Source organism: Pseudophryne corroboree, chromosome 8, assembly GCF_028390025.1.
Source record: "Pseudophryne corroboree isolate aPseCor3 chromosome 8, aPseCor3.hap2, whole genome shotgun sequence".
Classification (NCBI taxonomy): domain Eukaryota; kingdom Metazoa; phylum Chordata; class Amphibia; order Anura; family Myobatrachidae; genus Pseudophryne; species Pseudophryne corroboree.
This window is the reverse complement of record NC_086451.1, coordinates 393898508-393913156: the sequence shown is the minus strand read 5'-3', so window position 1 is coordinate 393913156 and position 14649 is coordinate 393898508. Positions and strand designations below refer to the sequence as shown.

General features: G+C 43.8%; 1 protein-coding gene across 3 annotated transcripts in view; it reads right to left on the bottom strand.

Annotated features, from left to right (window-relative positions):
* The window catches only part of LOC134949254 (cytochrome P450 2F2-like), a 272832-nt gene that overhangs the window by 162503 nt on the left and 95680 nt on the right, over positions 1-14649 (bottom strand). For all 3 annotated transcript variants that reach the window (XM_063937735.1, XM_063937734.1, XM_063937736.1), the window contains exon 5: positions 2086-2237. In XM_063937735.1, coding sequence (XP_063793805.1) covers positions 2086-2237 — 152 coding nt within the window. The remainder of the gene's footprint in view (positions 1-2085; positions 2238-14649) is intronic.

Genomic DNA, 14649 nt, shown 5'->3' with positions numbered 1-14649 from the left:
CATTGTATTTTTCATATACTTTATACAGTCAAAACTCTGGCACAAACGTTAGTATGACAGAAAAGGCTCTGCCTCACCTGCCTCACCCCACCGCACATCACTGGCAGGACTACAATTTTAGCAGCCTATCGATCAAGTCTGAATCGCCTCCTATGTTTTAGTTAAATCAAATTGACTGAGGTACTAATTAAGGGGGTAAATCAGAGTTGATCGCAGCAGCAAATTTGTTAGCAGTTGGGCAAAACCATGGGGGTAATTCTGAGTTGATCGCAGCAGGAACTTTGTTAGCAGTTGGGCAAAACCATGTGCACTGCAGGGGGGACAGATATAACATGTACAGAGTGAGTTAGATTTGGGTGGGTTATTTTGTTTCTGTGCAGGGTAAATACTGGCTGCTTTATTTTTACACTGCAATTTAGATTTCAGTTTAAACACACCTGACCACACCCAAAGCTGACTCTCTCTGCACATGTTATACCTGCCTCCCCTGCAGTGCACATGGTTTTGCCCAACTGCTAATAAAATTCCTGCTGTGATCAACTTGGAATTACCCCCTATGGGGATAATTCTGAGTTGTTCGCAGCAGCAAATTTGTTAGCAGTTGGGCAAAACCATGGGGGTAATTCTGAGTTGATCGCAGCAGGAACTTTGTTAGCAGCGGCTGAGTAAGTCCTGGGCTGTGCAGAAACTCACTGCATAGCCGTTCGCACAGAAACAATATAACCCACCCAAATCTATCTCTCTCTGCACATGTTATATCTGCCTCCCCTGCAGTGCACATGGTTTTGCACAACTGCTAACAAAGTTCCTGCTGCGATCAACTCAGAATTACCCCCCATGTGCACTGCAGGTGTGGCAGATATAACATGTGCAGAAAGAGTTCTATTTGGGTGGGTTATATTGTTTCTGTGCAGAGTAAATACTGGCTGCTTTATTTTTACACTGCAATTTAGATTTCAGTTTGAGCACACCCCACCCAAATCTAACTCTCTCTGCACATGTTATATCTGTCCCCCCTGCAGTGCACATGGTTTTGCCCAACTGCTGCTACGATCAACTCTGAATTAGGCCCTAGGTGCCTAATTCAGACCCGGTCACACGCAGGCTATTTTATGCACTGCTACGACAAGGTAATCGCCGCCTACAGGGGAGGGGGTAAGCGTGTCGCAGGGGTGCGAACGGCTGTGCAGTGAGTTTCTGCACAGCCCAGGACTTACTCAGCCGCTGCAACGATCCGGGCCGGTGGTGACATCAGGAATCCTCCTCCTGAACGGATGGGCACGCCTGCGTTTTGCCGGACACTCCCAGAAAACGGTGAGTTGCCGCCCACAAACGCCTTCTGCCTGTCAATCTTCTTGTGATCGCCGGTGTGATCACTTTCTTCATTAAATTCGTCGCTGCCCGGTGATCCCCGTTGCCGACGACCAACGCGCCTGCGCATTGCGGTGCATACGCATGCGCTATTCAGACCCGATCGCACAGCTGCAAAAAAAGGCAGCGTGCGATTGGGTATGAATGACCTCCTATGTCACCTGTGGCCAAGCATGGATACATTTAAAATCTGGACCATTGCTGTGCCTTGAGGGCCACGTTTAACCTTTGCTTTGAGAGGTTTACATAATTCTACCCACAGTTCTGAAAGTGAGGACTAAAATATTTTATTTTGTTCTCTGAGATTATGCTATTTATGCAAGTAAAATACAGTACTATATGCTGTAAGTATGTGGCAAGGCAGATTGATAAAAGAAAGTTTGATCTACTCTGCATTTTCACTTGCCAGCCAGTGGTAAATATATCATTACACGTTTGTGTTATTTGATACTGTTATACACTTTTTTACTTTTGCTACTATACAATTGTTATACTGTAGGAAGTGACATTTGAATATGTTCTGCTTTATTTAGTCTTATTTTATTTATATAAATTAAATAAAAGTTCCAGTAAATTGTGTCTATCAAGTAGGCAAGTACTGAAACATCTAGCTGCAAATCAGGTAAACAGTACGTTACGCTCCGACCAGTTATGCACATTGGACAAAATAAATAACAGTTATATTAAATGCAGTTATATAAGTCACTGTCTCACCTCCAGTAGTGAATGCACAATATTACTGATGTTCATCTTGTATAGGGTTCCAATGATGGGAAGAGGAGTTGGTCCAGGGGGAAGTTTGGCTTTTTCCAACATCATCATTCTGTATTTAGCCAACAAGCAGGTAATGAGAAGCACCAGGAGCACTGTACATAGTGAGTAGCAATCCATCCTAGAGTAGAAATTGATTACCGGGCATACAGCTTAATTAATAAGAACGATTCAGAAAGCAGCCTTCAGCAAAAAAAGGGATTGCAATCTCCCTGGTAATGTAAATACAAAGGAATAATGTTTCACATGGTACTTGGATATTAAACTAATAAAAATGGGAATGAGACCAATAGTGTTATTAAAAATAAAAATTACTTTAATAATAAAACAAGTATAAACTTATATGAGACATTTTGAATTAGTAAATATATATGGCCATAACATTACCAATAAAAATCAATTGTTTGGCTAATGGCTAATATACCAATAAATCCTCAGTTATACTCTGGGGTAAATATCCAGATAGGTATGTGCATGTGATCCTTTATTTGGTAGAAAATCTGTATACAGTATCTCATAATGATAGATAGGCATGTGAGCTCCAGTTATATCTATGGGATAGACTGATTACAGCTTATACAGTAGCGTAGCCTAACATGGTGAGCAAAATCTTTATTCTATAACATCTTACTCATTATTATTCACCAACTCGTATCCAAATCTAGAGTTTGAATTCCATTCTTACCATCGATCACTATGAGATGTACACATTTTCTTCAATGCACAAACTTATCCAGATACAGTAAAGCCCAGTACCCACGGGCCGATGCTGGAGAGATGTGTGCTGAGCGAACCGCTCAGCACACATCTCTCCTGCCGCTCAGCACAGCGCGATCTGTGCTGAGCGTGCGGGGGGAGACGGGGGGGCCGCTCATTTCACCCAGCGGGTGAAGTGAGCGACCCGCTAGATTGGCCTGCATGCAGGCCAATCTAGCAGCAGCGATAGCGATGTGCGGGGACGCGCATCGCTATCGCCAAGGGGGCTACACACGGAGCGATCATGCCGATATTCTAAGCAATCTAGTCAGATTGCTTAGAATATCGCTCCGTGAGTACCCCCCTTAAGGATCCTAGAGTAAAATTGAAGATTTATTTGTGTATTAGCCATTAGGCAAACAATTGAGTTTAGTTAATGTCATGTATGTTTACTAATTCAAATTATGTTCTCTTAAGTGTATTTTACTTTTAATAGAACTATTGGTCTCATGCCAATATCTCTAGTTTAGTATCCAAGCTTTATAACAAATCCTTTTCATTTTTGTTTTTAAATCTATCTTGTCAACAGAGACCCGGTTACCATTCTCAAGTTCTAAATGAAACTAGAGATGTGCACCGGAAATTTTTTGGGTTTTGTGTTTTGGTTTTTGATTCGGTTCCGCGGCTGTGTTTTGGATTCGGACGCGTTTTGGCAAAACCTCCCTGAATTTTTTTTGTCGGATTTGGGTGTTTTTAAATAAAAAAAAAAACCTCAAAAACAGCTTAAATCATAGAATTTTGGGGTAATTTTGATCCCATAGTATTATTAACCTCAATAACCACAATTTCCACTCATTTCCAGTCTATTCTGAACACCTCACAAAACTTTTTTTAGTCCTAAAATTTGCACCGAGGTCGCTGGATGACTGAGCTAAGCGACCCAAGAGGGCGGCACAAACACCTGGCCCATCTAGGAGTGGCATTGCAGTGTCAGACAGGATGGCACTTCAAAAAAATGGCCCCAAACAGCACATGATGCAAAGAAAAGAGAAAAAGAGGTGCACTGTGGTCGCTGGACGGCTAAGCTAAGCGACACAAACACCTCAATATCACAGGAATTATTCGTTCTAATCAATGGTATTATTGGTCCAAATCACTGGAAGAAAATGACAAAATCACTGGAATTATTCGCTCTAATCAATGGTATTATTGGTCCAAATCACTGGAAGAAAATGACAAAATCACTGGAATTGAATGGCAGTAATGTCGGGAATTATGTCAAATGGCAGTACCACTGGACATATACGGAAGTGTCAGACAGGATGGCACTTAAAAAATTGGCCCCAAACAGGACATGATGCAAAGAAAAGAGAAAAAGAGGTGCACTGTGGTCGCTGGATGGCTAAGCTAAGCAACACAAACACCTCAATATCACAGGAGTTATTCGTTCTAATCAATGGTATTATTGGTCCAAATCACTGGAAGAAAATGACCAAATCACTGGAAATATTTGTTCTAATCAATGGTATTATTGGTCCAAATCACTGGAAGAAAATGACAAAATCACTGGAATTATTCGTTCTAATCAATGGTATTATTGGTCCAAATCACTTGAAGAAAATGACAAAATCACTGGAATTATTCGTAAACATTTGTAGAAAGTCGCTGCTTTCTGATTACAGAAATGCTCAGATATTCCTGCAAATCCACAATCCCTTCCCAGAGGAAAAGGAAATTGAGAAACCGTTGTTTGAGAACGTTTGTTCTCTTTCCCTTACAAAGGAGCAAACCACTTTCCAAGAAGACCGACGTTTTTGGGATTATGGAGACATAATGTTTTTGAATATAAATCCTAAAGCAGGTGGTGTATTAGAGCAAAAGAGTGCAAGAGACCAGCCATGCAGTTTCTGAAATATTATGACAAAATGTTACTGTATTTCATAAGCACTCATTCCTAACTCTGCTAAGTACTGAGTAAGAGGTGTATCTGGACAGACGGAAGGATGCTAAGAAAGTGATCAGACGTGCAAAGGCAGAAGCTGAGGAGAAAATGGCCCAGTCAGTAGATAAAGGGGGCAAAACTTTTTTTAAGTATATAAGTGAAAGGAGAAAATCAAATGGGGGAATAATAAGACTTAAGACAGAGAGTGGGCATTTGGTGGAGGGAGACAAGGCAATAGCAGATCACCTAAATAATTATTTTTGCTCAGTATTTACTACAGAAGAAGGGATGGGGCCACAGTTAAATTGCAAGGACATTCATAAAAATAAGGTAGATGAAAGTACATTTACAGAGGAGAAGGTCCTAACAGAACTTTCAAAACTAAAAGTGGATAAATCAATGGGACCAGATTGGATACACCCAAGGATACTCAAAGAGCTAAAAGATGTGCTGGTTACACCTTTAACAGAATTATTTAACCAGTCACTAAATACAGGTGCTATTCCAGAGGACTGGAAAAGAGCAAATGTAGTTCCACTGCACAAAAGTGGAAGCAAGGAAGAAGCAAGTAACTACAGACCAGTAAGCCTTACATCAGTAGTAGGGAAAGTAATGGAAAAACTATTAAAAGAAAGAGTAGTGGAATATCTTAAATCAAACAACTTACAGGATCCAAAACAGCATGGATTTACTGGTTGGAGATCATGCCAAACAAATCTTATTGACTTTTTTGACTCTGTGATGAAAATAATAGATCAAGGGGGAGCTGTAGATGTAGCATATCTAGACTTTAGTAAGGCATTTGACACTGTCCCACATCGCAGACTGCTAAATAAACTTGAAAGCCTGGGGGTGGATTATAAATCAGTTAAATGGATAAGAACCTGGTTGCAGGATAGGAAACAGACAGTCGTAGTTAATGGAATGCAATCTATGGAGGGAAATGTTACCAGTAGAGTACCCCAGGGATCTGTACTTGGTCCAGTTCTCTTTAATATCTTTGTTGGTGACATTGCAGATGGTATTGAAGGGAAGATATGCCTTTTTGCAGATGATACAAAGATATGCAACAGGGTAGACACACCGGGAGGGGTCAAACAAATGATTAATGACCTAGGTAGGCTTGAGAAATGGTCAAGAACGTGGCAACTACAGTTTAATGCTAAAAAATGCAAAATCATGCACTTGGGTCTCAAAAACCCAAAGGCTAAGTATAGTATCAAGGGTACTATAATGGAAACGACTGAGGAGGAAAGAGATTTAGGAGTCACTATTTCAAGTGACTTGAAGGCAGGAAAGCAATGCAACAAAGCAATGAGAAAGGCAAGTCAGATGCTTGGTTGCATAGGGAGAGGAATCAGTAGCAGGAAAAAAGAAGTGATAATGCCACTGTATAGGTCATTGGTACGGCTCCATCTGGAATACTGTGTCCAGTTCTGGAGACCCTATCTCCAGAAGGATATAAATACATTAGAGAATGTACAAAGAAGGGCAACTAAAATGGTGCATGGCCTACATCACAAAACTTACCCGGAAAGGCTAAAAGATCTTAACATGTATAGTTTGGAGGAGAGAAGGGAAAGGGGAGACATGATAGAAACTTTCAAATATATAAAGGGTCTTAACAAAGTTCAGGAGGGAAACATTCTCTAAAGGAAAAGAAGTATTAGAACTCGAGGTCATACATTGAGACTGGAGGGGGGGAGGTTCAGGGGAAATTTAAGGAAAAATTACTTCACAGAAAGGGTAGTGGATAAGTGGAATAGCCTCCCATCAGAGGTGGTAGAGGCTAAGACTGTAGGGCAATTTAAACATGCTTGGGACAGGCATATGAATATCCTTACAAAGAATCAAGGTTAAGTATATAAGTGAAAGGAGAAAATCAAATGGAGGAATAATAAGACTTAAGACAGAGAGTGGGCATTTGGTGGAGGGAGACAAGGCAATAGCAGATCACCTAAATAATTATTTTTGCTCAGTATTTACTACAGAAGAAGGGATGGGGCCACAGTTAAATTGCAAGGACATTCATAAAAATAAGGTAGATGAAAGTACATTTACAGAGGAGAAGGTCCTAACAGAACTTTCAAAACTAAAAGTGGATAAATCAATGGGACCAGATTGGATACACCCAAGGATACTCAAAGAGCTAAAAGATGTGCTGGTTACACCTTTAACAGAATTATTTAACCAGTCACTAAATACAGGTGCTATTCCAGAGGACTGGAAAAGAGCAAATGTAGTTCCACTGCACAAAAGTGGAAGCAAGGAAGAAGCAAGTAACTACAGACCAGTAAGCCTTACATCAGTAGTAGGGAAAGTAATGGAAAAACTATTAAAAGAAAGAGTAGTGGAATATCTTAAATCAAACAACTTACAGGATCCAAAACAGCATGGATTTACTGGTTGGAGATCATGCCAAACAAATCTTATTGACTTTTTTGACTCTGTGATGAAAATAATAGATCAAGGGGGAGCTGTAGATGTAGCATATCTAGACTTTAGTAAGGCATTTGACACTGTCCCACATCGCAGACTGCTAAATAAACTTGAAAGCCTGGGGGTGGATTATAAATCAGTTAAATGGATAAGAACCTGGTTGCAGGATAGGAAACAGACAGTCGTAGTTAATGGAATGCAATCTATGGAGGGAAATGTTACCAGTGGAGTACCCCAGGGATCTGTACTTGGTCCAGTTCTCTTTAATATCTTTGTTGGTGACATTGCAGATGGTATTGAAGGGAAGATATGCCTTTTTGCAGATGATACAAAGATATGCAACAGGGTAGACACACCGGGAGGGGTCAAACAAATGATTAATGACCTAGGTAGGCTTGAGAAATGGTCAAGAACGTGGCAACTACAGTTTAATGCTAAAAAATGCAAAATCATGCACTTGGGTCTCAAAAACCCAAAGGCTAAGTATAGTATCAAGGGTACTATAATGGAAACGACTGAGGAGGAAAGAGATTTAGGAGTCACTATTTCAAGTGACTTGAAGGCAGGAAAGCAATGCAACAAAGCAATGAGAAAGGCAAGTCAGATGCTTGGTTGCATAGGGAGAGGAATCAGTAGCAGGAAAAAAGAAGTGATAATGCCACTGTATAGGTCATTGGTACGGCTCCATCTGGAATACTGTGTCCAGTTCTGGAGACCCTATCTCCAGAAGGATATAAATACATTAGAGAGTGTACAAAGAAGGGCAACTAAAATGGTGCATGGCCTACATCACAAAACTTACCCGGAAAGGCTAAAAGATCTTAACATGTATAGTTTGGAGGAGAGAAGGGAAAGGGGAGACATGATAGAAACTTTCAAATATATAAAGGGTCTTAACAAAGTTCAGGAGGGAAACATTCTCTAAAGGAAAAGAAGTATTAGAACTTGAGGTCATACATTGAGACTGGAGGGGGGGAGGTTCAGGGGAAATTTAAGGAAAAATTACTTCACAGAAAGGGTAGTGGATAAGTGGAATAGCCTCCCATCAGAGGTGGTAGAGGCTAAGACTGTAGGGCAATTTAAACATGCTTGGGACAGGCATATGAATATCCTTACAAAGAATCAAGGTTAAAAAAGGGTTGAGATTGCCTAAAGGATAAAATAAAAAAGGAGCAGACTAGATGGGCCAAGTGGTTCTTATCTGCCGTCAAATTCTATGTTTCTATGTTTCTATGTTTCTATGTTACTGTTTGGTATACTGTATCTGGCTTCCATGAGGTAGTTGTCCATTATTTCAGCTTCCATTGACCTTTTTGAAAGCGGTAGAAGTTATTGATTCTTTTTTATTTATTTTTATTTTCCCCTAATTTTAATTTTCTCCTGCATAGCCCAGTAAAATGTTGCAGTGTTAAGTATTGACTTGTGCCTTCTGGGGGTCCACTTCTTCACCAAACCCAGACAAATCTCATCCTAACCCTCTGTTCCACGTTCTCTATGTACCCGATCTGTGTCACCCATGTCTGTCTACCCCTCCCCTTTTGATTATAAACTCTCACGAGCAGGGCCCTCTTCCCTCATGTGCTTATCCTTTGTCTTACTTTAATAATCTTCAACTGTACCACATCCAGCAGTCTTCTGCCACCTGATACTTATTCCAGTGTCATCTGCTGATGTAACTATGTGTATTTACCCTGTACTTGTCCTATACTGTCATCAACTGTAAGCTGCTGTTTTCCTGTTTGATTATTTATGTACTCTGTAAATGGGTGCTGCAGAACCCTTGTGGCGCCATATAAATAAAGGATAATAATAATAATAATAATAATAATAATAATAATATAGGGTGTATAATCCCCAGGTGTATCTCACACATCGCTCAGTACAGATTACAGGATGTATAATCACCATGTGTATAACACACGTGGTACAGTACAGTATACATACTGGTCACAACAATGCAGCAGATATTGAGCACTGATCAGGAAACTAGAAGTTACACAGAGCTGCAAGATACAGCAATGGTCTACTGTACTGTACTATATATGTATACTGCTGGTCACCAAAATGCTGCACAGTCCTACTATATACTGCTCATAATAATGCAGCACAGATATGGAATGGATACTTGCAGTGACACAGAGCTGCAAGATACTACAGCAATGGCCTAATGTACTTTACAGCTATATACTGTTGGTCACCAAAATGCTGCACTGTAATACTATATATTAGAGATGAGCGGGTTCGGTTCCTCGGAATCCGAACCCGCTCGAACTTCAGGTTTTTTTACACGGGTCCGAGCGACTCGGATCTTCCCGCCTTGCTCGGTTAACCCGAGCGCGCCCGAACGTCATCATCCCGCTGTCGGATTCTCGCGAGGCTCGGATTTTGATTGGAGGTAAACTGACTGCATCCCGTTTACATTGGTGGCCAGCAGTGCTGTAGAGAGGCTTCTGGATTGGCAGTAGGTGGGGCCTTTCATCCAGAGCATACTTCCAAACATTCTTGATGTGCATGTAGGTGCGCCTGCAAAAAGGGGGCATGGCTCGGGGGAAAGGGACGTGGCTTCATGGGAATGCCACGATCAAGAGTCACACCGTTTTTGTCACTATGGGGGCATGCCCAGCGCTCTGTAAGCTGCTGGCCATGCCCCCAGTCTCTTTGCCTCCCGTGAGTAGACACTGAGCACAGCAACTTAATGGGTAACAGGAGTCTCCCAATTGCCCCTCACTGCGGGACACTACGGCCTGCGGTAGAACAGCGGGACAGTCCCAATAAACAGGACTGTCCCGTAAAAAAATCATGACCGTTGGGAGGTATGCTAGAGCGATATGGGGTGATTGCCAGTGGGTGTTCCATGGACGTATCTACCCATTGGCCAGGATGGCACTTGCCAGGGGCACCAGCCAAGCAGTGGGCGCCGCCCGACGGTGCCACCCTCGGCCAATGGGTGGAATCCCTTAAGCCGTAGTGTCTGACAATACCTGCTGTGCCGAGCTGCCTGTGCATTGCCTGGGGTGGAGGGCGGATGATCGCTCAGCAGGCAGGAGCTGGCGCCGGTGTCCGGCAACGCAATGCACTACAGGGAAGAAACTGAAAATAAACTACAACTCCCAGCAACCCTTGCAGTCGGGAGCTCCCGACGGCAAGGGCTGCTGGGAGCTGTAGTTTTTTTTTTTGCAGTTTCTTCACTATTGTTATGTGATGGAAATGGGGTGGGGACTACTGTATGACTGTGTTGGGAGAGGTGGAGTCTACGGCTATGTGCTTGGGGGACTATGGCTATTGCTTGGGGAGGTGGGGGCTATGGCTATTTACTGGGAGGGGACTATGGCTATGTGCTGGTAGGGGGATGAGGACTATGACTATATGACTGTGGGGGCATATCTGGCACTGTGGGGGCTTATCTGGCACTGTGGGGGCATATCTGGCACTGTGGGGGCACATCTGGCACTGTGGGGGCACATCTGGCACTGTGGGGGCATGTGTATCTGGCAATGTGGGGGCATATCTGGCAACGTGGGGGCATATGTGTATCTGGCACTGTGGGGGCATATCAAGCACTGTAGGGGTGTATCTGACACTGGGGGCATATCATGCACTGTAGGGGCAATTCTAGCACTGTGGGGGCATATCTAGCACTGTGGGGGCATGTGTGTATCTGGCACTGTGAGGGCATGTGTGTATCTAGCACTGTGGCGGCATATGTGTATCTGGCACTATTGGGGGCATATGTGTATCTGGCATTGCAGTATTGGGGTCATGTGTATCACGCCCCCATTTTCATTGTCCACGCATTATGCGGCATGTGGCCACACCCATCGTGCGCACACGGTACCGCTAACATTTTTTTTCTACTTGCACCACTAGGTGGTGCACTGCACTGCACTTCTTTGCACTACTATTTGATTATACTACCTGGCCTTGGGTGGCATTGTGTCCTCAGCCAGGCCAGGCACTGCTGTCTCCTCAGTGTGGGCATAATGTGTAAAGGGAACTGCTACTGTGTGGGCATGATGTGTATAAGGGTTACTACTGTGTAGCGTAATTTGAATTGGGGGAACTATTGTATGGTCATGCCCCTTTACCACAAGATCATGTCCCTTTCTTGCACATGCACCTTCCCTATTTCAGATATGGGGGCGCCAGTCCCTTACTTTGCCAGGGGCGCTCGGACCCCTAGATACACCCGTGGGTGTTGCAGTTCCTCACTGGCTTTCCTCCTTTACCGCTCACCTCCTGGATGTTACGAGCCAGCCACTGAGCTGTAAATAAATGGCCAGGCATCTAGGGGAGTGCAGCCAGTAAGGGTTTCCTGGGTGCTCTCCTGGTGGAGTGGAGTGCAGGTCCTGGTTAGTGGTGGCAGGGAGACTACCAAGCAGCTGGTATCAAAATAGCAGTGAGCAGGAGGAGGGGCTGTGGTGATTCTCTGAATGGCTGTACTATGGGATGGTGAGACCCAAACACGCCTTTCACTCCATGCATACACTGAACAGGGAGCTACTATAATGTTGGCCACCAGTTAATTCTTTCTGGCGTGTCACCCAGTTAAACATGGTACAGCAAGCATAATATATAGCTGACAGGGTACCGGGAGCGGCTAAGCAGCTGGTCACTGGTTTGACATAAACCCAGAGTGTAGTTATACAGTAGCTAGAAGCAGTGCATATTTGTTCACTGAGGAAACTGAATTACTGTATTATAGATGATGCAACAGCACCATCTACTGGATAACACCAGCTACTACATGTTATTATTAAATTAGATACTTATGGCCCTCATTCCGAGTCGTTCGCTCGGTATTTTTCATCGCATCGCAATGAAAATCCGCTTAGTACGCATGCGCAATATTCGCACTGCGACTGCGCCAAGTAATTTAACAATGAAGATAGTATTTTTACTCACGGCTTTTTCATCGCTCCGGCGATCGTAATGTGATTGACAGGAAATGGGTGTTACTGGGCGGAAACACGGCGTTTTATGGGCGTGTGGATGAAAACGCTACCGTTTCCGGAAAAAACGCAGGAGTGGCTGGAGAAACGGGGGAGTGTCTGGCCGAACGCTGGGTGTGTTTGTGACGTCAAACCAGGAACGACAAGCACTGAACTGATCGCACAGGCAGAGTAAGGTTGAAGTTACTCAGAAACTGCAAAGTAGTTTGTAATCGCAATATTGCGAATACATCGGTCGCAATTTTAAGAAGCTAAGATACACTCCCAGTAGGCGTAGGCTTAGCGTGTGTAACTCTGCTAAATTCGCCTTGCGACCGATCAACTCGGAATGAGGGCCTATAGTCAGACCCCAGGGGGTTTATTTACTAAAGTCCCGATTTTGTCCGAGTTTTTTTTTTTTTTTTTCTAAGTGGCAACACGGGAATTTACTAAGCACAAATCTCGGCAGTGTTGGGGCTATTCGGAATGGTTTTCATGGCAGAGGGCAGAAATACGAATTAATAGACCATCGGTCAAGTGCGGCTGTTTGTTCATACAACACGGGAATTTACTATTCATTTGTATTTTGGCGTTTGTCAGTGAGTGGTCAATTGCGGTCGTTTTTTAATTTACAAATCGTAAAAAAAAAAGCAGAAAAAAAAAGGCCTGCTTTTTCCTGGTGTGTTTGGATAGTCATGCACGGATCAATGAGATCCATGCATGCTTATCTGTGGGATAGGGTCTTTTTCCGTTAAAATGTTTAAAAACATTTGCGTGGCTCCTATGTGTTACCAGCCTCGGGCTCTTGGAGCCGGTCCTGGTTGTAAAAATACAGGGGAAAAATTGTGTAGGGTTCCCCCATATTTAAACAACCAGCACCAGGCTCTGCGTCCGGTCCTGGTTAAAAAAATACAGGGGACAAAAGACGTATGGGTCCCCCGTATTTTTTAAACCAGCACCGGGCTCCACTAGCCGAGAAGATAATGCCACAGCCGGGGGACACTGTTATACTGGTCCCTGCGGCCGTGGCATTACCCCCCCCCCAACTAGTCACCCATGGCTGGGGTACCCTGGAGGAGGGGGGACCCCTGGAATCAAGGGGTCCCCCCTCCTCCAGCCACCCAAGGGCCAGGGGTGAAGCCTGAGGCTGTCCCCCCCATCCGTGGGTGGTGGATGGGAGGCTGATAGCCATTGTGTAAAAATAAAGAATATTGTTCTTTGTAGAAGAACTACAAGTCCCAGCAAGCCTCCCCCGCAAGCTGGTACTTGGAGAACCACAAGTACCAGCATGCGGGAAAATAAAGGGCCTGCTGGTACCTGTAGTTCTACTACAAAAAAATACCCCCAAAAAAACACTACACAGACACTGTGAAAGTACAATTTTAATTACACACACTTACACACTCACATACTTACCTACATCCAACGCTGCGATTCGCGTCCACTTGTCCAGTAGAATCCACGGATTACCTGTAAAAATAAAGTTATACTTACAGCCAATCCAGTGTAGATCTGTCCTCTTCTTTCTCGTCGTAATCCAGGGACTTGTTTAAAAAACGAAAAACCCACTCCACGCTACTAAAGGGGTTCCATGATTACACATGGAACCCCTTTCCCCGATTGGCGGGAACCCCAGTGACTTCTGTCAGTGAAGGTCCCGCAAGCCAATCAGGGAGCGCCATGTCATGGCACTCTCCTAATTGGCTGTGCGCTCCTGCACTGTCAATCAGGAGGAGCACACTGGTTACAATGTAGTGTAGCGCAGCTACATTATAACCAATGGTGGAAACTTTGCGGTCTGCGGTAGACCGCGAGGTTAAGTGGGGTCACTTTTGTGGGTGGCCCCACTTAACCTCGCGGTCTACCGCAGACCGCAAAGTTCCCATCATTGGATATAATGTAGCGCCGCTACGCTACATTGTATCCACAGTGCTCCGCCTGACAGTGCAGGCGCGTACAGCCAATCAGGAGAGTGCCATGACATGGTGCTCCCTGATTGGCTGAAGAAATACTCCTTGACAGGAGTCACGGGGGTCCCGACATTCGGGGAAAGGGGATCCATGTGTAAACATGGATCCCCTTTCAATTCATGGGTCGGGTGAGCGGTTTGTTTTTTTGCCAAGTCCCTGGATTATAACTTTTAAGAAGAGGACCGATCTACACCGGATTCTTTGTAAGTATAATTTTATTTACAGGTACCCCTGGTTTCTACTGGACAAGGGGACCGAGTGCTTCGGGTCAACATAGGTAAGTATGTATGTATGTATGTATGTATGTATGTACATGTATGTGCATTAAACTTTTACTTTCACGGTGTCTGTGTTTTGTTTTTATTTGGGTATTTTTTTGTAGTAGAACTACAGGTACCAGTGGGCCCATTTCCCCCCGCATGCTGGTACTTGTGGTTCTCCAAGTACCAGCTTGCGGGGGAGGCTTGCTGGGACTTGTAGTTCTGCTACAAAAAACAATATTCTTTTTTTACACAACAGGCTATCAGCCTCC